Source organism: Candida albicans, chromosome 5 (genome assembly GCF_000182965.3).
Source record: "Candida albicans SC5314 chromosome 5, complete sequence".
Lineage (NCBI taxonomy): Eukaryota > Fungi > Ascomycota > Pichiomycetes > Serinales > Debaryomycetaceae > Candida > Candida albicans.
Genome location: NC_032093.1, coordinates 667,724 through 694,127, shown reverse-complemented (window position 1 = coordinate 694,127; position 26,404 = coordinate 667,724). Strand labels below are relative to the sequence as shown.

At 33.1% G+C, this 26,404-nt stretch overlaps 11 protein-coding genes across 11 annotated transcripts; 5 read left to right on the top strand and 6 right to left on the bottom strand. All coding sequences in view use genetic code 12, as the record gives it.

Moving 5' to 3' along the window:
• Positions 1-1,387: 1,387 nt before the first annotated feature.
• Positions 1,388-2,836, bottom strand: CAALFM_C503120WA (GPI-anchor transamidase subunit; the record flags this gene model as incomplete). The annotated part of the gene is made up of 1 exon (XM_715553.2): positions 1,388-2,836. One exon carries the CDS (start codon positions 2,834-2,836, stop codon positions 1,388-1,390), a length of 1,449 nt encoding a protein of 482 aa, XP_720646.2.
• A 234-nt stretch (positions 2,837-3,070) lies between these two features.
• On the top strand, positions 3,071-3,528 carry CAALFM_C503110CA (mRNA splicing protein; the record flags this gene model as incomplete). Its single annotated transcript, XM_019475422.1, has 2 exons — positions 3,071-3,079; positions 3,154-3,528. The coding sequence occupies 2 exons, from the start codon at positions 3,071-3,073 to the stop codon at positions 3,526-3,528; spliced, it is 384 nt and encodes a 127-aa protein (XP_019330967.1).
• A 619-nt stretch (positions 3,529-4,147) lies between these two features.
• On the top strand, positions 4,148-5,146 carry CAALFM_C503100CA (uncharacterized protein; the record flags this gene model as incomplete). The annotated part of the gene is made up of 1 exon (XM_715552.1): positions 4,148-5,146. The coding sequence occupies one exon, from the start codon at positions 4,148-4,150 to the stop codon at positions 5,144-5,146; it is 999 nt and encodes a 332-aa protein (XP_720645.1).
• A 157-nt stretch (positions 5,147-5,303) lies between these two features.
• On the bottom strand, positions 5,304-6,623 carry VPS4 (AAA family ATPase; the record flags this gene model as incomplete). The annotated part of the gene is made up of 1 exon (XM_715551.2): positions 5,304-6,623. The coding sequence occupies one exon, from the start codon at positions 6,621-6,623 to the stop codon at positions 5,304-5,306; it is 1,320 nt and encodes a 439-aa protein (XP_720644.1).
• Positions 6,624-8,090: 1,467 nt separating this feature from the next.
• Positions 8,091-10,106, top strand: CAALFM_C503080CA (uncharacterized protein; the record flags this gene model as incomplete). The annotated part of the gene is made up of 1 exon (XM_715549.2): positions 8,091-10,106. The coding sequence occupies one exon, from the start codon at positions 8,091-8,093 to the stop codon at positions 10,104-10,106; it is 2,016 nt and encodes a 671-aa protein (XP_720642.2).
• Positions 10,107-10,487: 381 nt separating this feature from the next.
• RPS5 (40S ribosomal protein uS7) lies at positions 10,488-11,165 on the bottom strand (the record flags this gene model as incomplete). The annotated part of the gene is made up of 1 exon (XM_715548.1): positions 10,488-11,165. The coding sequence occupies one exon, from the start codon at positions 11,163-11,165 to the stop codon at positions 10,488-10,490; it is 678 nt and encodes a 225-aa protein (XP_720641.1).
• Positions 11,166-13,080: 1,915 nt separating this feature from the next.
• TNA1 (Tna1p) lies at positions 13,081-14,613 on the top strand (the record flags this gene model as incomplete). The annotated part of the gene is made up of 1 exon (XM_715547.2): positions 13,081-14,613. One exon carries the CDS (start codon positions 13,081-13,083, stop codon positions 14,611-14,613), a length of 1,533 nt encoding a protein of 510 aa, XP_720640.2.
• Positions 14,614-16,940: 2,327 nt separating this feature from the next.
• On the top strand, positions 16,941-17,663 carry PGA58 (Pga58p; the record flags this gene model as incomplete). The annotated part of the gene is made up of 1 exon (XM_715546.1): positions 16,941-17,663. One exon carries the CDS (start codon positions 16,941-16,943, stop codon positions 17,661-17,663), a length of 723 nt encoding a protein of 240 aa, XP_720639.1.
• Positions 17,664-18,217: 554 nt separating this feature from the next.
• CAALFM_C503040WA (uncharacterized protein) lies at positions 18,218-19,810 on the bottom strand (the record flags this gene model as incomplete). Its single annotated transcript, XM_715544.1, has 1 exon — positions 18,218-19,810. One exon carries the CDS (start codon positions 19,808-19,810, stop codon positions 18,218-18,220), a length of 1,593 nt encoding a protein of 530 aa, XP_720637.1.
• On the bottom strand, positions 19,629-21,701 carry CAALFM_C503030WA (uncharacterized protein; the record flags this gene model as incomplete). The annotated part of the gene is made up of 1 exon (XM_715542.2): positions 19,629-21,701. The coding sequence occupies one exon, from the start codon at positions 21,699-21,701 to the stop codon at positions 19,629-19,631; it is 2,073 nt and encodes a 690-aa protein (XP_720635.1).
• Positions 21,702-22,491: 790 nt separating this feature from the next.
• Positions 22,492-26,106, bottom strand: CCC2 (Cu(2+)-transporting P-type ATPase; the record flags this gene model as incomplete). The annotated part of the gene is made up of 1 exon (XM_715541.2): positions 22,492-26,106. One exon carries the CDS (start codon positions 26,104-26,106, stop codon positions 22,492-22,494), a length of 3,615 nt encoding a protein of 1,204 aa, XP_720634.1.
• Between the last annotated feature and the right edge of the window lie 298 nt (positions 26,107-26,404).

Sequence of the window (26,404 nt, the reverse complement as noted above, 5' to 3'; positions counted from 1 at the left end):
GTATGTTAGTAGTGTTGTCAAACAATAACGGTAAATGTCGCTTTATTGTTTTTCTTTAGCAAAAGCCTTGTTTCAATTGAAACAAAAAAATGCCTTTCGAAGAATTTTAAATACTGAATCACATGAATTTAATAGATAAGATAGAAGACTATTTTTCTCCGATGAATGCTTGCTATTGATTGAATGAGGAGAGGTGGTGCTTGTTCTTATATTTTTACTTTACTTCGATTTCTATTATCTCGAAATGCCAAAGAAAGAAAGTAAGGCATAATAGCGTATATATTGTTCTACGCATGATTTTGGGCAAGAATATTGGTTAATGATTAACATGGCTTACACCTGCTCTTATTCTTTGTCTTCAATCTGTTGTGTATGTGATTTATTCATCCTTGCATGGGTTTTTGACTCTTCTCATTGTAAAAACACAATTGATCAAATACTTGAACTGTAGAGTGTACGACTACTAAACAATACTTTGAAAAAAAACCAGAAATCTATCCATACTACTGATTTTCCAATGTGGTTGACATATCAAAAGTTATACCTCGGACTTTTCAAACCACCAAGAATATTAATCAATTCAGTACGTTTGAGGGTTTAAACATTATATTTATCGTCTAGTCAATTTTCGAGTTTTTTTCTTTCGGAGATGATGAATTTAATGGATGAACGGATATATATACATAACAGGAATAGGGCAATGTGAAAAAAAATTTAGAATCTACATCTTGGGTGGGTGCTTCTTAACCAAGTGGGGTAATCATGGGTTTTTTGGTCTATTGATGGTGTAGTAACAGCCCCGCTATTGTTTTTTATTTTTGTCCGTAACTTGCATATTAACTCCAGGTTTCTCATAATCCATATATGTATAGATATATGAATATATATACTTTTCGCCTAACTAGCTAAGATAGAAGGTATTGCAGGATTTATTAGTGATATGATTGAGAAAAAGAAAAAGTGGTAGTTGTAACAAACGATGTGGTCATATAGCTTGAGTAGCAATACTCATACTACTATTATTGACATTCATACATTTGCAGATATCAAGAAAGCTATGTAATAATTGTAGTCAGGTAACTGTAGTTGATTCTCAAATGAAACTCTGCATTTTATTTACAGATGAGGGTTCAATTACTGTTAAATGTTATTAAACCTACACTTCTACACATAAATGCCCTTGGATAAGTCATATATAACACGAAGTCAATATTCACAAGAGGCTGCTACAAATGAAAGTAGAAAAAGTGGTGCTAATTATTTAATGATATCTATCCTTATATAATGTAATGGATACACAGTTTCTTAACCTTCTATGGTCCACCATTTTAATATTTCTAGCTTCAAAAATATATTGCCACTTGTTATAAGGGTTTTGGGGAAGACACTATATTTGAGCTAAACTAAGACCAAGACTACCACCTTCTCCATTAATATCAATTCCATTATCATTATAATAATCCAATGTTAATTTTGTCCAAATCAAATCCATTAAAATCAATCCATGTATAGCACCCCAAATCAAAGTAATACTATAAAAGAAATTAGCATTACCAGTACCTAAAACAATCCAAATATAATAAAATATTGGTGCCAATAATAATCCAATAATTAATGTCATCCCAGTGATATATTTTAATTTACAATATTGAACAATAGTATCATTTAAAATCGGTAATAATGATAATACTATGCCTAAATCACCAAGAATAGGATATGGTTTAATAAATGAAATCCAACAAAGACATAAAATCACTGCTAAAAATGAATCACCAAGTAAAGATGTAATTTTGTTGTTTTTGTATTGGAAAAATCGAATTGTGAATGGTAATATGAAAATCCAAGTGTAAACATTGAAAACAATTAAATAAAATGATGTATAATTTTCAAACATTTCAATGAATATATACCACCATAATCCAATATTAGGTATTGGGTTTTTGAATAATATAATGGTTAAATATACATTATCTAAAAATTGCCAACTTGCAGTGATAATGAATGAGATCATAATTAATAATATCACGCAAATTATGAAAATGGCTAATCCTTCAACATATAATTTAACAATCAAATCTTTCACATTAGTTTGCTCCTTGTCCTCCTCCCCCTCTTTCTTTTCTTGTTGTTGCTTGGCCGAGATAGCTTTATCTCTAATAATGACATGTCCTAATGCTAATATACTAGGTAATAAATAAATGGGACTAAAAGAAAGATAACTAGCAATAGCTAAGGAGATCATAGATCTAGCAATGTTTTCATATTGAACAATTTGTATAATACTTTCCATAATAAAAATCCAACTGAATATAATACTGGAATGACTTAAATTAGTTAAAATAATCAATGGATTAAATAAATAAAAACAACCAATCAAGTAATCATCGAATTTCCCAGAAGTCCCCTCCTCCTCTTCCTCTTCTTCTACTCCTTCTTTCTTCTTATTGTTGGTGTTTCTCTTTTGTTGTCGATAATTATTATACCATCGATTAATAATGATGATTTTATAAGCAATTATCAAATCAATCACAGTATATAATAAATCATACCCAATTTTATTCCATCCATTAACACTAGTGTTGATATTACCTAAAAATGATAATAAAACTATTAAAATCGGTGGTGTATGATTAACCCCACCATTATATAATTCAATATTATAAAGAAAATAAAAAATTGATTCTTGAATTGATTTAAAACTAGTTATTGGTGTTGATAATAATATTGATGAATCTAATATTGATGTTAATTGGGGGAAAATTATTGTTGGTAATAAAAATCGAATTAATCCCCCAATTATAAATACTCGACGTGTTTGCTTATCTATTTGTAACATGATTCCCTTGATTTTTAGGAAGGGGCCGGTAGTGGTGGTGTTGGAACTTCTTGGTGAACTGTGTTTTGAAGGGTTTGTTGTTGATTTTTCAATTACGTTTACCTTCGAGAACCCCAACACGAAAAACGAGTGAAGAAAAAAAATTCTTTACATTTTTACACACCCACTCCATTCCATCAGGCATCAGCTATCAATTAACCAATCAACCAATCAACCAACTCCTCTATCCCAATCATGTCAAATGTATGTATATCAGTACCAATATTACTTTTCAATAACTCTTTGAAATATATACTAACAAGTACTTTCGGTAACAGTTTCAACCAATTAATCCAACACCATTTTTAAAATCATTAATAGGTAAAACTATTATTGTTCGATTAAAATGGAATAAAACTCAATATAAAGGTACATTAGTATCGATTGATAATTATATGAATCTACAATTAGATCAAACTTATGAAATAATACTGGAAAGTACAGACACAGATGCCACTAAAGAGGAATTAATTGGAGAAATTTTCATTAGATGTAATAATGTATTATTTATTCGTGAATATAAGGAACAACAACAGCCGGTAGATTCGAAGCCTATAGAAAATGGTGATAAAAATGGAAAGATAGACAAAGAAAGTGTGGAAGAAGAGGAGAAAGCTACGAATAATGAAGATATTGAGATTGATAAAGAATAAATATATTTCATGAAAGAGAATGTCCAGTCATGACAAATACTAAAGCTTGTGGGTAGTGCTGGACAAATGTGTTTAGTTGAGGAGCGGGTTTAAAGTAACAGGTACCTACAGTTAAACTAGCCTTAGGGTATTTCTTATACTAGTTTCATCTTTCCTCAAGCCATAATTATATATGATTAATTGTATTATAGAAACAACAAAGTTCGAATATTGAAACAGAAACTAATGTTGAATAGTCTTTTATGCCTTGTAGTCAACTTTCAACTTGGTCATTCTTTTGCTATATGTAGTTTATCAAGTTTTTAGTTCCTTTGCAATACATAAGCCCAAATAATCAACAACAACGATAGAGTGAAACTACGAAAACCATCTTTCAAATAAAAAGGTTTGATATCTTGAATTTTTGGTTACCCAATCGTCACTTAAAGGTTGATTGTCTCACTGCCGTGCGGTCTTGTTCAACTCTTAACTCTTCTCTAGTGTCAGTAAACCCATCAACGCACAAATTTTCCCATAACAAATGGAGAATTGAAATTGATGAAAAAAAAATTCCAACAACCTCCAACAACCTCCCAAAGATTTAAAACAATTCTTATACATACATACACACATACTTATAATGACTGAACCAGAAGTTGCACCATATGGAGGATTCTTAGTAAAATCTTTAGAAGATGAATCAGAAAATTTAAAACAATTACAACAACAATCAATAGAAATCACTACTGCGCAAGGCACAATTGAAACCATTCGTCCAGAAGCCATTAAAATCACTGGTGTTGATAATTTATCCACTAATGATATTCAAAATTATGTTGATTATTATATTAATTATACCACCACGATAATAAACCCTGAAACTAATGAATTAAAATATGAATTAGTTCCATTTGATCAACTGATTGAATTTAAAATTGAATGGATTGATGATAGTTCGGTAAACATTGCTTTTAAGACTATTGATGATTGTTATAAAGGATTACAAAAGATCAGTGAATCACCAATATTGGAAAAATTGGGCACACAAGAATACATTGAACAAAGTATAATTGAACGGAAAGGAAAATCATATAATCCAATAATTGATTTCAAAAAACATCAAAATTTAGCTAATCGATTGAAGTTGGCAAATGAAAGTAAGAATACTGACAATAATGAAGTCAAGACTGAAGAACTGGATAGTGGTGATGCCAATGGTGTTGGTGCTAGTACTGGTGATATGGAAGAAGATGAAGTGTTTGTGGAATTGATTATACGTCAATCATTTCAACTGGATAGAAAAGTTAAAAATGCATCACAATATTCTCGATATTACTTGATTCATGGAGAACCAGAAAGACGACCACGGAAACATCTTAATCCACAAAGAAGAAATAAATATCCTACTGGTTATAGATCTAGAAGAAAGAATGAGGGGAATGACGATGATCAAGAAGATTTGTTTGCTGATAAATTAAAGGGTGAAAGACAAAGTAGAAGTAATAATAGAAACATTGTTGTCGGGGGTGATGATGATGAAGAAGACTTGTTTGCTGATAAATTGAAACAATCTAAAAGAGATAGATCGAGATCACCAATGAGAATTGATAGCGAAGACGTATCATATAGACAAAGATGAAACAATAGTACAATGGTTTGTTTCAATTGTAATAGTACTTGTTTAGAAAAGAAAATCTTGTATATTATTAATGCAAAAAGAAGTGTAACGTTGTTTTAAAAGAGACTACTATAGAAATGAATATTTCTTGAATATATTTTATTCATTGGCCCCTCTTTTAATTACCTTCTTGACCGAAATCTTCTGTGAATTTAACATGTTGTGCAATATCTGCTTCATTAACTGTTGGTCGATTATTTTTAATGGCCTTTATAAAATCTTTGATTGTCAATGGAGGTTCTTTCAATTCATCAGTGGCAAGATCCATCCAATTCATTTCTCTAGCACCTTCATCACCAGGAGAACAAGGTGTTAATTTTTCTTTCCCATCAGTCTCATCAATCACTGGTTTGAAATGGGTCGCTTGTTGTATTTTACGAATTGGTTGCATTAATGCATCTCTTACCACTACCGCAACATCGTGGCCGGAATATCCATCGGTCATTTCTGCTAATGTTCTATAATCATGTGGGGTACATTCACAGGGCACGTCACCAATATTTATTTCAAACATTCTTGTTCTTGCTTCGACATCCGGTAAGGCAATATAAATTCTTCGTTCAAATCTTCTTCTAACGGCAGCATCCAATTGCCATGGGATATTGGTTGCCCCCAAAACTAACACACCTTGAGAATCATTACCCACCCCATTCATTTGTACTAATAATTCGGTTTTTATTCTTCTAGAAGCTTCACTTTCACCTTCTCCTCGAGGTCCACAAAGTGCATCGACTTCATCAATAAATATAATTGAGGGTTTGTTTTCTCTTGCCATAGTAAATAATTGTTTCACTAATCTTTCTGATTCCCCCATCCATTTAGATACTAAATCTGATGATGATACACTGAAAAATGTCGAATTAGCTTCCGTGGCTACTGCTTTCGCCAAATAAGATTTACCTGTCCCTGGTGGTCCATATAATAATATACCTGAAGTTGGTTTCCTATTACCAACAAATAATTGCGGGAATTTCACCGGTAATATAACTGCTTCTTTTAATGCTTCCTTAGCAGCGTCCAATCCAGCAATATCTGACCATTTGACATTAGGTTTTTCCAGAAGAATAGCTCCAGCTAATGCCCCACGTAATTTCTTCGTGTCAGCATCATCATTATCATCTCCACTTCCATTGCCATCACCATTAGATTTTTTTGCCTTGGTCGATCCATTTACAGAACTTTCTGCCGTTGATTTATTTTGTGCTTGCTTTTCTAAATGATCTTTTAATTGTTCTGCTCGAGTTAAATATTCAGTGAATTTGCTCTTGACTAATTCTTTGGATTTAGGATTCTTCTCATATTTTATTGCTAACATTAAATAATCTAATCCATTATAATACAATTTATAGGCTTCTTCATACCGAGTGGCCGTATCAGCATCAATAGCTTTTTGTACAAGATCTATACCTTTGGATAAAAAATCAGACGCCCCCGACATGCTTAAGTGTATTGTTTTATAAGTTTAAATCAGTCTATATGATTTGTAATAGTGGTGGTGGTGGAGGTGGCGTTATTAATTTTAGTTGGAAACTTTCTAAGGGCAAAAATTTCCTCCATATTGTTGTTTGATTATCAAAAGGTATTTCCGACATCTTTGAAAATCGCAATGTTTCTCTCTCTCCAAGAAAGTCGTGCGAATGTTATCAGATTTTATGGAGTAGTAGTGGTAGTTGCTACCATGTGTGAAGATTCAGTTTGGGGTAAGTTTGGACTTATGCCGGGGTGTTTAGTGGAATGTTATTAGTATCTGGTAACAAGTAGGTTGTGGCAATGCTGTTAAATAGTTGTTTTTTTTTTCAAAAGCTATTAGAACTTTTAGTGAGGTGGGTATTCTTACCACAATATCATTACAGAAAATGTAATTCCCACGAAATTGAATAATTCGAGATCCAAGATAGATTAGAACGTATTCTATGGCTTTATATATATGCCCAGGCCTCTTACCTCAAAAGAAATAATTCCACTGTATTAAACAAATATTTGAGGTTTTGTTTACATCGTTTTTTAACCGGAGATTGATACCCCACATAATTCCGCGATCCAAATAAATTCCCTTGCAGTGTTTAAAAGCAACGCCATGTAAACGGAAAAAGATGAAATGCGGTTAAAATAATAAATTACAATTGATTAATAGTAGTTAGTACTCTATCAAAATATAAAAGATAACATAAATTGAACCAGCAACTCAAAGCTTATCGTTCCCAACTGGAGGGATAAAAGTTTTGCCGGAAAGACACAAAATGTTGAATAATCTAAAAAAGAAAACTATTTGTTAACCAATTTTATGTGATGTTATACTACTATTGAGTCATTAATAGGGCATACATCCTAGTAATAACGATCTACCCTTAATTTTTTTTTATGTATATTAGTCACAGGCAAGGCTATACTTGCGTTGAGATTTGATGTGGTGGTGGTGGTAATTGGTTGTGTTGCGGGTAGACGGTGCCGTTGATATTTCATTTGTCAGCGCGGCTTAGAAAACAATGTACGTCGGCATTGTTTAGTTTTTTTTTTTACTCATTGACTCCTCAAATCACGAAATTCTCACATTAATTCTGACACACTCAACTATAAATATATACAATGAAGATGACCCAATTCTCTCTTCTTCTTCCTTCTTGATTTTTCATTCTTTTCATTATTTATTCTTTTAATTTGGAATATATTAAACTTCATTTGCAAAGAAAAACATTAAAGAAGAAGTATTCACATTCAAAAGTTTAATCTTAATTTTTCATTTTTTTGTTTTGTTTTCGGTCCGAGGAAGATATTTGATTGAAGAGTTAGAATCATAAGCCACATAAGTAAAACCACTACTACCTTTATCTAAGCTTAAAGAAAATTTTACATTCTTGGTTATAGTCTTTTTTTAAAAAAAACAAAGTATAAACACATCTCAAAAATGGTTAATACTACATCAACTTCAAGAAGACGAGAAGAAGAAGAAAATAGTCCTACCAAATCAAGTGTTTCTTCTGATATGTCACATAATTCATTTGATGATGATGATGGACTAGAAGATGTGGAAGAAATAAACACTAATCAAGTGGAAGAGTATCAAATTCGTCCAATACAATCTCAACAATCCACTTCCTCCAGACTTTCACGAACAAGAACTAATCATTCCGAACTTTCACGTATTATTAGTGGGATTAAAGATGACCAACAACTTGATGAACAAAATAGAAACAACTACAAACATACAGGTGATGCTGAATATATATTAGCTAATGAAATTGATCGAGTAGCGACCAATATTATTGATTCTCGTCAACATTCAACTACAGATTTAGAACTGCAACGACGTCATTTACATTTACAAGAGATAAATGGATCATCAAGAGGTCCACGATTCAGTGGATCACCTGACGACTTATCAATAAATGACGAAGAAGAAGAAGAAAATGAAAAAAAGGGAGAATTATTACAGGAATCGGGTCATAAACCAGATGGTGGGATGGCTTGGTTAATGGCTATTTGTGCCATGATGGCAATGTTTTCTACTTGGGGTGCAAATGCCGGTTATGGGGTATTTTTGAATTATTATCTTGATAGTAATACATTCCCAGAAGCTACTAAATATGATTTCGCCTTGATTGGTGGGATTGTGGTGTTTATGGCTAATATTTTATCACCATTAAGTGCTTTATTATATAAAATGTTGGGATTTCGATTTGTTTGTTGTATTGGAATTATTTTTCAAACTCTTGGTTGGATATGTGCTTCATTTGCTAAACGGATTTGGCATTTATATTTGACTCAAGGTGTTTTAGTAGGGATTTCATTCCTGTTGATTTTTATACCAGCAACATTGGTATTACCTACTTGGTTTGAAAAGAAAAAGGCAACATCAATGGGTATTTGTGTTTCTGGTGCTGGGTTAGGTGGGTTGATTTTTTCATTAAGTGTTAATAAAGTCATTCAAGAGACTGGAAATCAAAGATGGGCTTTAAGAATGGTGGGGTTTGTTACGTTATTTTCTGCATTACTTAGTGCATTAATTATGAAACCTCGAAATTTCACCCAACCTCCACTTAAAGAAAGTTTGAGTAAAACGTTTATTATAGAAAGTGTCAAAGCTATCTTTGATGTTCGTGTTTTCAAAAATCGTGGTATAATTTTAATAGCTCTTTGGTTTTCAATTGCACTTATTGGATATACCTTGATGTTGTTTAGTATGTCATCATATGCTTCTTCAGTGGGTCTTTCACATTCCCAAGGATCAATATTAACTTCAGTAATGAATGCTGCTCAAATCGTAGGACGTCCTAGTATGGGTATTACTGCTGATAGAATAGGACGGGCAAATTTTACTGCCAGTGCATGCTTATTGATTACTATATTACTTTTTGCCTTTTGGATTAATGCGACAACATTTGGTTCATTGATTGCATTTGCAGTTATTATTGGATTGGTTATTGGTGTGGGGTCTTCTTTAGCTCAACCATTGGCTGCTGATGTTTTAGACCCTCACATGGAACAAATGCCAGCAGCATGGTCAGGTATTAATATTACCGTGTCATTCTTTTGTCTTGTTTCAGAAGTTATAGCCCTTGCATTGGTTATTCCTGGGGCTAAAAGACCTTACTTGCACACACAGATATTTGCTGGCTCTTGCTTTTTTGCTTGTTTCTTGTTAATGATATTGATTCGAGAGTTTTTAATTAAAAAACAGTTAACTAGCAGATTGGAATTCACAAAGAATAAATTACATAAGGTGGCTGGAACTACAAAGAGTGGTTATTTGAGGTGTCAAGACGATGAACAACAAGCCAAGAAAGATAGTGAAGACACTAACAAAGAAGAGGAAGAAGAAGAAGAATCAATTTTAATAGAACGAGTAGAAAGATATGAGCAATTGTTAAACAACACTTTTACTGGGTTTTTCATTCGTGCTTTATATCCCATCAAAGTTTAATCAGTGTATAGAAAAATAGGTTAGCTTATAAGATCGAGAGACACCTTTTAATATATTATTTAATTCAGATATTGCTCTTTTATGGTCATGCTGGTGGGTGTTATACATCAGTTGGTTTTCTTTTTGAGGTCAAGCTTACATAAATCAACAGATTATAAGATTCTTTTAATTTAACATTAGTATTATCTTTAAAAAATGTTAAAACCCGTAATATATATATTAGATTGTTGGTTTTTATATTTTTTTTGATTATTTGATTTGCAAAAAAATATGTATAAACGTAATAATGACAGTTTCCCCCACAGGATTCTTCTTTCTTTCTTTCTTTGTTTCCATGAAAATTTCTTTTCTTGATTTCTTGTTTTTTTTGGTTTTCTTTCCTTAACGGTTAGATTTAGCAACTCTTTCTAATTCATCCTTCTTCTTGATAGCGTAAGAAGTAGAAGAACCTTTAGCAGCGTTGATCAATTCTTCAGCTAAACATTCAGCAATAGTTTTGATGTTTCTGAAAGAAGCTTCTCTGGCACCGATAGTCAACAAGGCAATAGCTTGGTTGACTCTTCTTAATGGAGAAACATCAACAGCTTGTCTTCTGACAGTACCAGAAGAACCAATTCTGGTGGAATCTTCTCTGGCACCAGAGTTGACAATAGCATCAACAACAACTTGGATTGGGTTTTGTTCAGTTAAAACGTGAATGATTTCCAAAGCGTGTTTGACGATTCTAACGGCCTTCAATTTTTTACCATTGTTTCTACCATTCATCATCAAAGAGTTGGTTAATCTTTCAACGATTGGACATTGAGCCTTTCTGAATCTTTTAGAGGCGTATTTACCAGCAGTATGGGAAACGAAAACTGGGTTTCTGATTTGAATGTAGTCGACTAATGAAACGTCTTTAACTTCAACATCTTCAAAAGACCATTTGTTGAATAATTTGACTTCTCTTTGAGCTTCTTGAACATCCAATGGGATGGTAGTGGCTAATTCAACGACTTGTAATTCTTCTTGAACGACTGGTTGTTGTTCTTCTTGGTATTGTTCTTCAACGTCAGACATCTTGGGCTAGTTGATTAGTATCAAAGTTGAGGTTTAATCGAATAAAAAGTTTTCTATATATGAAAATCACTTTTCAAGTGTAAATTTTTTTTTTTTCACCAAATTCTTTCACGCACGTACTCTACACACACTATKGGKTACACACACTCTCAGTATTGAGGCACTAATTTTTTTCTCTCTCTCTCTCTCACTATGTTATTATTGTTGTTAAGTTTGTGAGGGTTATGCGTATTAGAAGATCCACTTAGTTAGGGAGTGAGAAGAAAAAAAAAATTTTTAGTGCGAGGTTGCATTAACTATTGATGTTTGGATGTGATTATATACAGTATTAGGGCTATAGCCCTAATGAGCGCGTCTAGTTAGGTACAGGATTTTATGTATAGATGGTTCACTATTTGATTACTAGGGACTATACAACAAGTTTTTGTTATCAGTAGACTACCAGACAAGAGGATAGCAAGAGTCTAGCCTGAAAACACAAATAAACGAGTAACATCCTATCTGTCTAGAAATATTCTTGCTATAAACTGTTTATCAGATGGTTCACGTGATTTGAAGCTGCGTGGTAAGTTTATTTGGTTGCAAAATTGACCATCACCATCCCAATGAATTGTCAAATAAAACCTTATGTAAATTGCTATAGGGAGAGGTGTAGACACTGGTATCTACTTCATTTGCCTACAATTATATCTTTGATTGACAACATTTCTGGTAGTATCTTTATAATACAATTAGTGGTGATTATAAATTTTTTCCTTCAAAATTATACCCAATTTTTACTCAAATTAAAACTCTGTCATATATATCCTCTACAAACAATAAACTTCTTAACAAATGACAAGCAAGTGTTGAACAATAGACAGCTTGGAAATAGCTTGAGATGTATAACTTGAACTAATCAACTGTAAAACATTACAAACAGGAATACTTACTCGTAACGGACGAAAGGCTACTATTTTTAGTGTTCCAGCCATGTCCGACACAGGCGAAATGATTTAGTCGAGTTTCTCATTTTTTTTTTCGTATAATTTAATTAGCGGATAATCATTAATTGTTTAAGGTAGAACGGTGTTTAAATAATTAACTATCTCGATTCTCCGTTAATCGAAAAATAAAGAATTAGCTTATATTGGGTTTATTATACCAAGAAATTAAAAGATAAAACCGAGTAGGACTATTATATCCCCGGAATAAGTTGCCCATTTCAACTTCTTCACATAAATTAGTCATTAAGATCAATTTGGAGGGGAAAGAGAATCATACTATAATTATTTTTTATTAAAGTTCCGAAATTCGAATAACGATAATAATAATTCTAGATACCCTTCCGAATCTCTTGAAATAAAGCCTGATTGTAATAATAGCAAGAAACACCTCATTATTAAGATCAAAATAAAGTAGTACCTACATCGATCTTCTATTTCAAATTATTTACAAATGGCATCTCCACTTCGTATATCACTCAGATAACTCGTCTAATAAACTATGTATCCTGACTCTTTGTCCCAAACCGGAAAAAGATTCACACAGGAAAAATTTTTTTTTGTAGGTGAGTTAGGGCGGTTTCGCAGTACTAATTTAAACCCCACAAATCTGAATGTATGGAATTACTCATTCCTATACCGGAGCATTTAGCCGTAATGTGACTAACAATAGACTAAAAAACCATGTTGGTTTAGTTATGATAGGAGCAAGTATATCCCATTTCCTGAAAATTACAGAACGTATAAATAGATTCGTTTAGAAGGTACATTAGTCCCAAGTTAATTTTTTTTAACTTCTCTATACTTCTCCAACACTTTTATTGTTGCTTTAACTTACTTTTTGGTGTTAACCTTATTAACAAAACAAAACCAAACCAAACAGAACAAAACATCCTTCAAATATCAAGTAACCATTCCATTTTGTTAATAACATGACAACTCTTGCTGAAGAAAAACACACGACGGATATGTCAAAAGATCCCGAATACATCAGTTCTGATGATTCTTTCCCAGAAGATATTGCTGAAAATAAAGTAGATCCAGAAATTGAAGTTGAACAATTAGCTCAAGAACTTGGGATAAATCAAAAGAAATTAATGTGGAAAATTGATCTTTGGGTTGTGCCACCATTTTGTCTTTTATATTTCCTTTCATTTTTGGATCGTGTCAATATTTCCAACGCCAATATTTATGGATTAACTGCCGATTTGAAATTAACTGGTAATCAATATAATACTGCCTTGACAGTGTTTTTCGTTCCTTATGTTGTATTTGAAGTTTTAGCCAATTATTGTATAAAATTTGTGAAACCTCACATTTGGTTATCCACTTTGGTGTTACTTTTCGGAGGTATTTCCATCGGTATGGGATTTGTACAAAATTTTGGTGGATTAGTTGCTTGTCGGTTTTTAATTGGTGTCACTGAAGCTTCCACTTTCCCATCTATCTTTTATTTATTATCAACTTATTATTCTAAAGCAGAATCTCAACGTAGGTTTTCTGCCTTCTTTTCATGTACAGCATTATCTGGTGCTGCCTCGGGAGCCATTGCTTACAGAATCAATGAATTAAATATGGTACATGGGTTAGAAAGTTGGCGATGGATTTTCATTATAGAAGGAGCTATAACTGCTGGTTGCGCCATTCTTTTGTTTTTCATTATTGCTGATTTCCCTGAAGAAGCAAGATTTTTGAATGCTAATGAACGTACTTTTTTGAAACGTAAATTAGAAATTTTGGCTGGTACTAAATCAGCATATGAAATCAAAAACACTATCAAAGATGTTGCTAAATGTTTCAAAGATTGGTTAATTTGGTTACCAGCTTTGTCATATTTTGGTTTAATTATCCCATCTTACGGTTATGCATATTTCGCAGCCACCATTATCAAACAAATGGGATACACTGCGGTGTCAGCACAACAACATTCAGTTTATCCTTGGGTATGTGCATTTGGTGTTATTAATGTTGTTGCCTTTATTTCCGATCGTTTCAAAAGAAGATTACCATTTGCCATTGGTACTTGTATAATGGCTATTGTTGGTCTTGCCATGATTTTGGGTGCAACTCATAGCCCCAAAGTGCGTTATGTTGGTTGTTTCCTTACTGCTAGTGGTTTATACACCGCCATGCCTATGGTTGTTTGTTGGGCAGCTTTGAATAATGGGTCTCATATTCGTAAATCAGTGGGTACTGCTTGGCAAATTGGATTTGGTAACATTGGTGGTATTATTGCCACATTTATATTTTTGGCCAAAGATGCTCCAGTTTATAAACCTGGTTTGGCAACTTCAATTGCTGGTGTTTGCTTTTCCATATTGTGCTCCTTGGCCTATTTCTTTGTTTGTCATAGAATGAACCAAGTCAAACAAACTGATGCTTATAAACAAGATTTTAATGCAATGCCAGAACGTGAGCAAATCAATGCTGGTGATAGAAATCCAAACTTTGTTTACTTGTATTAGACAGAACTATAATTTGACGGTACTAACTTAGATTTGATATCTAGTAAAAGTGTCCATAAATGTATGTATATGTATAAACAGTTACTAATTGAGTTTTAATATTTATTTTATTTGATTATTTTTTTTATTTATGACGTTATGAAAAGTATTTAGTGTTAGTTTTTGTTTAGTATGCTTGGAAATATTATAATTGATTAAAACTAGCTATCTAATGTTTTAGTAGACTGGTAAGCCCGATTCATTCATTCTTGTCTTCAAGAGAATTTGTAATAAAGGAATAATTTTCTAGGATCCAATACCGACTACCTATTGTTACCTCCCAAATATTCAAGTATGCTAGAATCGAAAGTAACCACAAATATTGTGGCAACATCGACAGTGGCAGTGTGGCGATGACGGTACCTCTCGTAGTGCTTACTATCAGTGAACTACACGAAATCTTTCAAACGTTTGTTGTGGTTGTGGTTATGTGTGATTTCGTCTAACACCACTACCATAACTTGAAATTAGAAACACGGTTAAATTACAAACCAGTATTTAAAAAACAATAATAAACAATAAACATCATGTGTCTTCAATATTGTGTCGATCTTTTGTAGGGGCTTGTCTTTATTTTTAAATTCTATTATTTTTCAATTCTTTAGTTTTCTGGTCGGTACCTGAAAATTATTAGGAATTTCTTTATTGTGATCTCTTGGGGATGGCTAAAAGTTACTAAATCAAACAGAATGACATAAAATACAATACTGGTTTGTCGATCAGAATCACTGCCCAGTTTTTAGTTGATTCTTAATTTTCTATTGTTATTTCATTTCATATGCAAAAGGTTTATTTCTACAAACTTTTCTATTGGCATATTGCTAATGATCATGGTGACAGTGGTGGTGATGATAATGGTTGTAGACGTTTCTCTCACGCACAGTGGAAGAAAAAAAAATTAAAGGGGGAGGATGGGTGGGGGGACCAGCTGCAGCCCTAGTTAAAATCATTTTAAGTGGCGACGCGTTAAAATTAGCAAATGAACTAGAACTGAAACATTTTACCGTCAATAAGACAAGAGAGTGTTTACCAATATATACATTTGAAGGAAAAAGAAAGGCGTACATTCCCGCCCCTATTGAATACAGAGAATGATACAACAAAAATGATATTACTCAAAGCAATGTGAATGTGTTTACATGTTTCACGAATTATAGTTTTGAAGAATTGGAGCCACCATTTTGTCGACAAAAAGAAACAGGACGAGTCCAATGCTTCGGACCTCCTCATCTTTCTGTCCCCACAAATAAGAGGAAGGCTTAATCTCACTTTAATTATCAAAGCCACCCATTATCATTCAAGCAGATGTAATTCATTTGCTTGTTTGAAAAGACTCAATTATTAGAATACAACGATAATAATTGTATTCTTCTGAAACATATTCACTGAATTTTATTAATATGTTTAACGGTGACAACAATTCCATTTGATCAGTTTCATTTCCGGAATATATTTTCCATCAACAAACAAATATTTTCACACTATTATTATTAAATGACGGCAATCTTTGACTATACTAAACAGCAACACAGAATAATTCTAGAACAGCTTTACCCATTTCAGCTTTGTCTAATTATACACAATATCCCACCCATCCATCCATCCACCAATAAAAACATCATATATTGAAAAAAAAAGCTGTTCGTGTAATTGACACAAAAAATAGAAAAAGGAATTAACATGCCATGTATGCAAATATGCGTAGTTCCTCATTTTTGGGGCTGATTTAAATTTTGCATTCTAAGGTGACACGATTGTTGAAATTCTTTATAGTTGATTTACTAATTTATAATTTGTGGTGTTAGTAGTAGTTGTTGTTGGCGTCGGCTCCATATACATTTTAGACTAATACAAAACCCAGTTACACAAAAATAAGAGAATAATAGGTAAATAAACAAATTAAAAACTGAAAAACGCAATGCAATATCGTCTTTTCACGTCATGGTACAAGTTGTCACCACTGAATTTCTTTTCATACTTTTGTGGAAGTTGAACTACAACTTTAACAAATAAAACATAGAAAACAGGTTTACCATTTAATTATGCAATTGAACAATTCCAGATTGATTTATTTTGATGAAATAATTGCTGTTGTTACACTTCCTTCAAAAGTGTCGAGTAGTTGCACCCAAACCAACTATAAATTAAACCCAATCTTCCCCCTAAATTCATATCTTTATTTCTTTTGTTCTTACTAATATTAAAAGTTTTAGTACCATATTATCACTTTTAAAGTATCAAATACCAACTACCCGTCTTTCGCTTTAACTACAATTATTTAAATTACAATGCAATTCTCAACCCTTGTTTCATTAGCTGCTGTTATTGTTTCAACCAACGCTGCTGCTCTTCTTACTCAAACAGTTGAATCTTCAACCGTTGTTACCATTACTTCATGTGGTCCAGAACACACAAACTGTCCAGCTTCTTCTCCAGCTACACCAGCTCCAGCTCCTTCTGCTTCTGCTCCAGCTCCACCAGCCCCAGAGCAACCAGAACCATCTGCTCCAGCACCAGCTCCATCCGCTCCAGCTCCTGAACAACCAGAACAGCCAGCTACCCCAGCCACCCCAGCTGCTCCAGCTACCCCAGCCACTCCAGCTGCTCCAGAACCATCTGCTCCAGCTCCAGAACAACCAGCTTCTCCAGCTGCTCCAGCTCCAGCACCATCTGCTCCAGCTCCAGCTCCTGAGCAACCAGAACAACCAGCTGCTCCAACTACAAAAGAAGCAGAATCAACTCCAGCTCCAGCACCATCTGCCCCAGCACCACCTGCCCCAGAGCAGCCAGAATCTGCCCCAGCTCCAGCACCATCCGCACCAGCACCAGAACAACCAGAATCTTCCCCAGCTCCAGCCCCATCTGCTCCAGCTTCAGTTCCAGAACAACCAGCTTCTTCAGTTTCTAACTCTACTGGTCCATCTAGTGTACCTACTTTTGAAGGTGCTGCTGCTAAACAATACATTACTGGTAGTGTTGCTGTTATCGCTGCTGCTTTATTGGCTTTGTAAGTTAATTTGTAATTTTACAAAAGAGGATAAAAAAAAACAATCAAAAATAATGGAAACATGGTTATTTCAATTCATTTGATTCCATTTGATTAGGTAATTGCTTTTAATTTTTCGGTTTTTCGGTTTATTTTTCGGTTTGTTCATAGTTCTACTATAACATTTGTGTTTATATTAAAACTATTACATATTTTTAGTAGGTAAAGTATATTAATAAGACTTGAGGTTTTTTGATACCATTATTATAATATTGATTATCCTTCTTTTTCTTTCTTTCTTTCTTTGTCTTTGGTTTTTTGCAATCAAATTCCGTGTAGTAGTAACAACAAATCAGTGCTTGTATCAAATCTTTAAAATCATAGAAAACATATATTAAATTAAAAAAAAAACCATATCTTTTTCTGGGTATAAACTTATATATATCAATAATTTCCTTTTTTTTATTTTTTATAATCTTTTTTGAATCAAATAACAACTAGAGTATATAAACTTTTTAATAAAGAAAACAAAAATCAAACAAATTATCACATACAGCAAACAATTGTCAATAGCAAATTTTATGTTGCAACACCAACAGTAGGTTCAGCATTAGGTTTAATTGAATTGGAATTAGGTTCAAAATTAGTCAGAGGACCACCAGCAATAGGAGGTTTAAAATCAACTGGGTAATTGGGAACAAAAGTACCATCATAAAATATTCTCACTCTTGGATAAGGAGCAGCATGATTGCCAACAGTACCATTACTAGTATTGTTAGTATACTTCACTCCAGTCTTGGGAAACAATGGTTTAATGTTCTTCAATTTTTCCGGGTTATTGAAATAAGTATGATCTCGTATCAAATCCAGATTTTCATTAGTCACTAGTTTCCTCCTTGCTTCATCATACTGCTCCTTTAGTTTTTTATATTCCTCCACTTTTTCTTCCAATGTCTTATCATCCCAGTTCTTTGGATTATCAATTAAAGGGACATCAGGTAAGTTCATTGGTTTTTCTTTTTCTTTATCATTCAACGATGACTTTGATTCCTTCCCATCATTTTTCACTTGATCATTGTAATTGTCAGAGCTATTCTTTTCACTTGGAATTGTCACTTTTGGTACATCTGGAGTAGGAGTTTCCTTTGAAATTGGGTTTATTGACGATGAATTCTTTTTTGGGATAACATGTTCATTGATACCACTTTCAGCTTGATTTTCACTATCAATTATACTACCAACACTATCTTCAAATCCATGATTTCTGTTTCCACTGTCAGCCGGGTCGGTTGAGTTATGTGTCCGATTACCACCATTGTACATTTTAATCAGCTCCTCTTGAAGTCTTGGAACTGTTTCAAGAATCTGTCTTAGGTCAAGAGCCCCAGAAGTCACCAAAGCAGGCAACAATTCAATAACAAATGCAGCCAATCCAACTCTTGTTTGAGCATCAGTAAAAGTAAACTTAATCACATCAATAGCCAAACCATGCCGTTTCAAAGCAATAAAAATATCATCCCATGGAATCACTTCTGCATTCAATAATCGTATAGTCATATCAATCATTCCCAGTCTCACACGTGGATCAGTCAAAGACATCCTAATAATATCGTTAATGAACCCCGAACCCTTTAACAGATTAAACACCCTGAGCAACAACTCATCCACCAAATCCCTGTCATCAGGGTCATCATCAGCCGACAAACCAAACTCGTTATCCCCCTGTTTTTTAAATTTACCAATCAACTTGTCCTTTATCACCTTCTTTTTAGAAACTTTGTCTTCTTCAATATAATCTTCTTCTTTAAAACCAGAATATTCTTTATTTTTAGACCCACCTTTCCATTTCCAAAACTTCCCTGCACGCTTTTCCAACTCTTCAATCTCATCATTCATTCCAAAAAGTTCATTTTCTTTTACAACTTTATTTTCTTTCAATTTTGCAATTGTCAATTCATCTTGCTGTTTATCACTTCCTTGTGATACTAAATTAAAACTTCCCACCTTTGCTTTTGCGATTGCTCGCATTTCCATCTTTACCATCTCCTCTTGCATATCCACCTTTGATACCACCATCTTTACCTTTTTTAAATTTCTCTTCTTCTTCAAAACATTCACATTCAGATTCAGATTCCGACTCAGATCCAGATTCATATGGTTTTTCAATCCCATCTTTTCCACCTTTACCACCTTTTGGTCCACTTTTGGGTCCACTTTTGGGTCCACTTTTGGGTCCTGGTTTAGGTTCACCTTTACCGAATTCAGGTTTTAACCCCCCTTTATTTTCTTTTTGATCTTCGCAATCAATTTCTTCAACTTTTTTATTTTCTTGATTATTTTTATTATTTTTATCACCTTTTTCAAGAAACCCTTTCAATTTACCAATTTTAATTGATGCAGTGACTTCATCATCATCGTTGTCTTTGGATTCACGCTTATCATTACCATGTTTACCTTTCTTATGGTCTTCAAAAAATTCATCACAATCTTCATATTTGAAACGATCATGTTCTTTCTTTTTACCATGGTCTTTAGGTTTCTCTTTTTCATGATCCTTTTCCTTTTCCTTTTCATGATCCTTTTCTTTCTCATGATCCTTTTCTTTCTCATGATCCTTTTCTTTCTCATGATCCTTTTCTTTCTCATGGTCCTTTTCCTTTCCATGGTCCTTTCCCTTTCCGTGTTCTTTCTCCTTTTCATGTTCTTTTTCCTTTTCTTTTTCCTTTCCATGGTCTTTTTCCTTTTCCTTTTCATGTTCCTTCTCTTTTTCATGTTCCTTCTCTTTTTCATGTTCCTTCTCTTTTTCATGTTCCTTCTCTTTTTCATGTTCATGATCTTCCTTTTCACGTTCATGATCTTCTTGTTTCTTTCTTTCATGTTCCTTTTGCTTTTCATGTTCATGATCTTCTTGCTTCTTCTTATCATGATCCTCTTGCTTCTTTCTCTCATGGTCTTGTTTCTTTTTATCAATTACCTTTGGTTTTTCATGTTCATCGTCGGATGAAGAGTAACCACATTCACAATCTGAATCACGGTGATTATCTTCTTTATTACCTTTATGTTGTCCATCATGTTTATTTCCATCTGAATGATTTTCACCACGCTTGACTTTCCAACTGCCTTTACCACCTTTACCACCTTTACCACCTTTACCACCTTTTCCGCCTTTACCACCGTTGCCAGCATTTCCTTTACCATTGTTAAACTCGTCACATTCTTCTTCTTCAGTAGAGTATTCCTCTTCCAGGCATTCTTCTTCAAATTGTGGTTTTCCTTTACCCCCTTTATTCATTCCTCCTTTTCCACCTTTACCCATTCCACCGTTTCCCATTCCACCTTTACCACCGCCTTTGTTCATACCACCTTTCATACCTCCTAATTTAGATTTCCATTTCCCTAAATCAATAGCAGCAGTAACCTCTTCATCATCTTCAGCCTCTTCATTAGCTTCACGTTTATTCAAGTCTTGATTGTCATCATCATCATTCTTAGAAAGAGACTCAACTTGTTGTTGTTGATCAGGATTAAAACTCCAATTTTCAACATTAACAACATCACCTTTAGGAGCAGGACCAGGAGCAGGAGTAACTGGTTGATAAATACCATCCCATTCAGGAACCAAAGCTTTATAACCATCCTTTTTGAATTGCTTAAGTTTATCCAATAAACTCAAAATATCTTTCAAAATGGCAACTTTTTCCATCGTCAATTCTTTACCCAAAGTTAACAATTGCCAAAAAATTTCACCAAATCCACGAGCAGCCAATTCAACTTTAGGACCACCATCTTCACCACCACCCATAGCATTCTTCAATGATGCTGCATCAAAAGAAAATTGAGAAAGATCTTCCAATGATGGACTTTCCTTTTGGGAATCTTGAGCAAGATCTTTTCTAATGGAGATTCCCTTTGAGAAGGAATGTTTAGTCTTCATACCATCACCACCAGCAGCAGCAGTACCATCAGCTTGAGATGAAACATCACTGCTTGGTTGAGCAGAAGCAGGATTAATGGTTAAACCATTTGCCAAATTAGCAATAAGAAATAAATTGTAAACTTTCATAAATCAGGGGAGAAGGGGGAGATAAACAACTGTTAATGAAAAGAAAATTAAAGCCAATATTATATATATATATGGGGGTATATATATATATATATTTATTGCAATGAAATTTTGGACTTATGGAAGTAAAGAAAAGAATTATGAAACCATAGGAGAACACAGCGGTTCTGGTTATATTTATAGAATAAGAATTGATATTTCATCAGTATAATTCCCTAAAAAGTTCCAATGGTAAGACAAGAGTCTTGAAAATTTCTTGGATCCTTCCTTTGATGGTTGATTCATTGTTGAAGATTTATTTTGCAATGCTGTGGAAAGAGTGTTGAACAAAATAGGAAAGTTTTTTTTTTGAGTGGGTGGTGGTGGTGCTCTTATTTTTTTGCAACTATAATGAAGACTTCATTTATTTCTTGGTTAAAAAATCAAGTGAAAGAAAAAGAGTAATAATAATCTATTCAATCAAGCATAACAGTGCAATCTGAAGGTGAATTGAAAGTAAGTAACTGGTGTAAATCCTTCTCTCATTAGTTGACGTCTTAGATTGTACATATCTATTGGAATGGCATCACATTAGAAGTTACATCATTAAAAAGTATATATTAAAAGTATGTATGAAACAATCAAACATGAAAAAGAAGCCATAATACTACAACAACAACTTATCCCCCCATCCTCAAATTCTATCAAATTTATCTTTTCCTTAAATGAAACCATAAGGCAAAACTTTGAGGATCAAACTTAATTCTGCGGGGTCTAGAGGTCTAGAACTTTTTCTTATTCTTGTTTAATTTCATGAAAACCTATTGGATACTAATTCATAAGATTGATTATTGTTTCCATTCAGTCTTCCTCCTCCTCCTCCCCCTCCTCTTCTATTTCTTCTTGTTGTAGTCATCTTGGCAAATAATGAACTAAAATTAACGGCGCTTTTTCTTTTCACATTATTAAATTCTTCTATTGTACCATTTTTCAAACTAAATCCATCACCATCACCACCGGTGGCATTGTTTCCCATTTCTAAATCATCAATAAAAGTTTTCTTAGTTTCAATTTTTGGTGGGGTCCATCTTTTCAATAATAATGAACTGAACACAACACTAAGAGAACTAAACATCATGGCAGCACCAGCTGCAACTGGTGGTAAAACAATATTCAATGGTAAAAAGCAACCCATGGCAAATGGTAACATGAAAATATTATAAATTATTGCCCATAAGAAATTGATTTTAATTCTATTGAAAGTAGCGGTTGAGATTTGTAAGGCATTAACAACTCCATGTAAATCAGTTTGATTACTACGTCCACCAATCAATACAATATCAGCACTTTCAATAGCAATATCGGTACCAGAACTAATAGCCATTCCAATATCAGCTTTAGCTAATGCTGGGGCATCATTTATACCGTCACCAATAAATGCAACATTAACACTACTACTTTGGTTGCCTCCAAGACGATTATGTAAATCAGTAATGACATTATCTTTATGTATGGGGGAAACTTCATAAAAAACGTTATCAAAGGGGATTCCTACTTCTTGAGCAATTTTTAAAGCGGCACCACGATTATCACCCGTGACCATACCAACAATATAGCCTTGAGTTTTCAAATAATTGACCACTTCCCAAGAACCAGATTTTAATGCATCAGTTAATTCAATGTATCCACTATATTCTCCGTCAATAATGACATGTGATACAGTATTGGCCGAATGTAATAATTTTTCATCAATATTGTTTAATAAATTTGGGAATTTTGATTCAATTAATTTATCATTACCAACATAAACATTAAATTGAGTTTGTGGGTTATTAGCTAATGTTACATTTGCTTGAATTCCTAATCCTATCAATACATTAATATCATTTACTGTGGTGTCAAAATGATCATCATCAAAATTTAAATTCAAGTTTGTTTTAGCCAGTTTAGTTAAAGCTCTACCAATAGGGTGTTCCGAATGACATTCTACTGACCCCACTAATTTCCACCAATCAGAAATAGTTATACTTGATTTTGACATAATTGGTTGGAAATTAACTAATGACATTTCACCAGTGGTTAAAGTCCCGGTTTTATCAAAAAGTATTATATTAACTCCAGTGATTTTTTCTAAAACTTTAGCCCCTTTAATTAATACTCCATTAATTGCTCCAACACCTGTCCCTACCATAACTGCAGTTGGTGCTGCTAATCCTAAAGCACAAGGACAAGCAACAACAATAACTGAAATTGATAATTTTAAACAAACGAAAAATTTCCCATTAGTTTCATTTTGGAAAATTTTTGGTAATTTATCTTGATGGATAGTGAAACAAATTATCATCCAAAGTATAAATGTAAATATTGCCAATAACAATACAAAGGGGACAAATCTAGCAGCAATATAATCAGAGAATTTTTGTACTGGAGCTTTATTAACTTGAGATTCTTTAACTAAATTGATGATTTGTTGTAATTGAGATTTTTTCCCAGTATGTGTCACTTTAATATGAATTAAATGAGGTCCATTAATAGATCCACCTATAACTTTATCTTTCAATTTTTTATAAACTGGTAATGGTTCACCTGTTATTAAAGATTCATCAATTTCGGTTTCACCGAAAACAATTTCACCATCAGCTGGAACTTTACCTCCTGGTAAAACAATGGCAATATCATTAGGTTGAACTAAATCAATACTTATGACTCTAGTGGGGAATTCTTGCATGGATAACAGATTACTCTTTTCTGATTTTTCCAAAGATTGTTGATCTTCAATAAATTTCTGATATCCAGGAATATCATTAATAATAGTACAAGTAGATGGGGTTAACGACAATAAACTCGATAATGCAGTTGAGGTGGCACCTTTAGCTTTATTTTCTAATAATTTCCCAAAGGACACAAATGAAATCAACATCACCAAAGTATCAAATAATACTGGTGGAGGACCATTTTTTTGTCCATTCCAAACACTAACTATAATAGTTGTTAATGAAAAAATATATGAACACATGGTTGATATACAAACCAATACATCCATTGTAGCCCCTTTAAATTTTTTACGTAAAAATGATGAGAATTTCTTTATAAATACTGAACCCAAATAAAATTGAATATATGTACTTAGAATCAATTCCAATAATGAAACCAAATATAATCCTGGGAAAATCATGGTAGTTTTCCAAATGGGCCAATTCTTAGTATGATTTAAAAATAATACTGGGATCCCAAATAAAAGACTTTGAATGAAAATTTTCTTCCAATAATTGATATCTTTGACTTTTGATAATAATTTCAATTGAGTAGCTGATGATTGATCCAATGAATTTATCACCATAAATTCGATATTATCACTGATAGTATTTAATCCATCGATAATATCTCTTATCCCAACACTATCGGAATCATATTGGAAAACTAATTCGTTAACAAGACTTTTAACATCAGCAATAGTATCTTCTTCAGTTATTAATGTACCAACTTGGGTCGGCATTATATTAGAACTAGCATTCATACCACGTAATGTTAGTTCGAATTTTTGAACCCCTGATATACTTCTTAAATAAGCTTCAATATTATAACGTAAACCAATTAAATCAGTAGTATGATTAACTCCAACAATTTTTAGAGTAACTTCTTCATTAGAATCATTGGTATTTTGGTATTGATTTAAATTTATTGATTTATTGAATGTTGGCGTAAATCCACAATCTTCAATCGCCTCTTTTAATTGTTGAACCGTAGTGATCGTAGAATCATGAACAATCGAAGCTTCTTCAGTGATCAATGAAACTGATACATTTTCCACTCCAGGTAATTTTTCTAAAACATTAGTTATTGAAGCCGAACAAGCACCACAAGTCATTCCAATTATTCCAATAGTAGTATTTAATCTTTTCAGTTGATCTTGCAGAGATTCTGGTGCCAGTGATTGTTTAGTTTTTGAACTTTCAATTTGTGCATCAAATCCACAATCTTCAATAATAGTTATAATATTTTCAGGGGATAATTTAGGTGAATGCATAATTAATCCATTTTCGGTAACCAATGAAATTGATGCCTTATAAACCCCAGGAGTTTTCTCTAATGCTTCAGTTATAGAAGCTGAACATGCACCACATGTCATGCCTTGAATATTAACCGTTGTTTTACATTGTGGTGCTGTACTAGACAAGATTTTCACGGGGAATCCAATTTCTGATATGGCATTTAATATACTCATATCGTCATAATCATTAGAATCATATATAAGAGTAAGTTCTTGATGATCGAAATCTTTAGATTTGAGTTTGGGGAATAATTCATCTAGTATATTAATAACATCCGTTATATCCTTAGCAGTATGTAAATCTAAAACTTCCAAAACCACCGTGACATTATTATTTTGGTTGGGATTTGATTCAAGGATGGCCAGTGACTTCATCTTTCACTTGATAATTTATAAAAGAACAATATAGGTTTATTATTCAAAGGAAAAGAGAAGAATGATACAAATTGATATTAATTTTTTTTTTTTTTTGTTTTCTTTTTTTCGGGATTCGGCTTTCTTCTAATTTGGTGATCAGTTTCTTTCAACCTATGAAACTATGTATTAACTTCTTGGTTAAAGGAAGATTGAATTTGTTTTGGGTACTTTGTAAGTATTGAATAATTGAAAGACCCTTTTTGTTTTCCCAATTAATAAGAATCTGAGCAAGGCTTATTATGTATCAAGGGTAGGT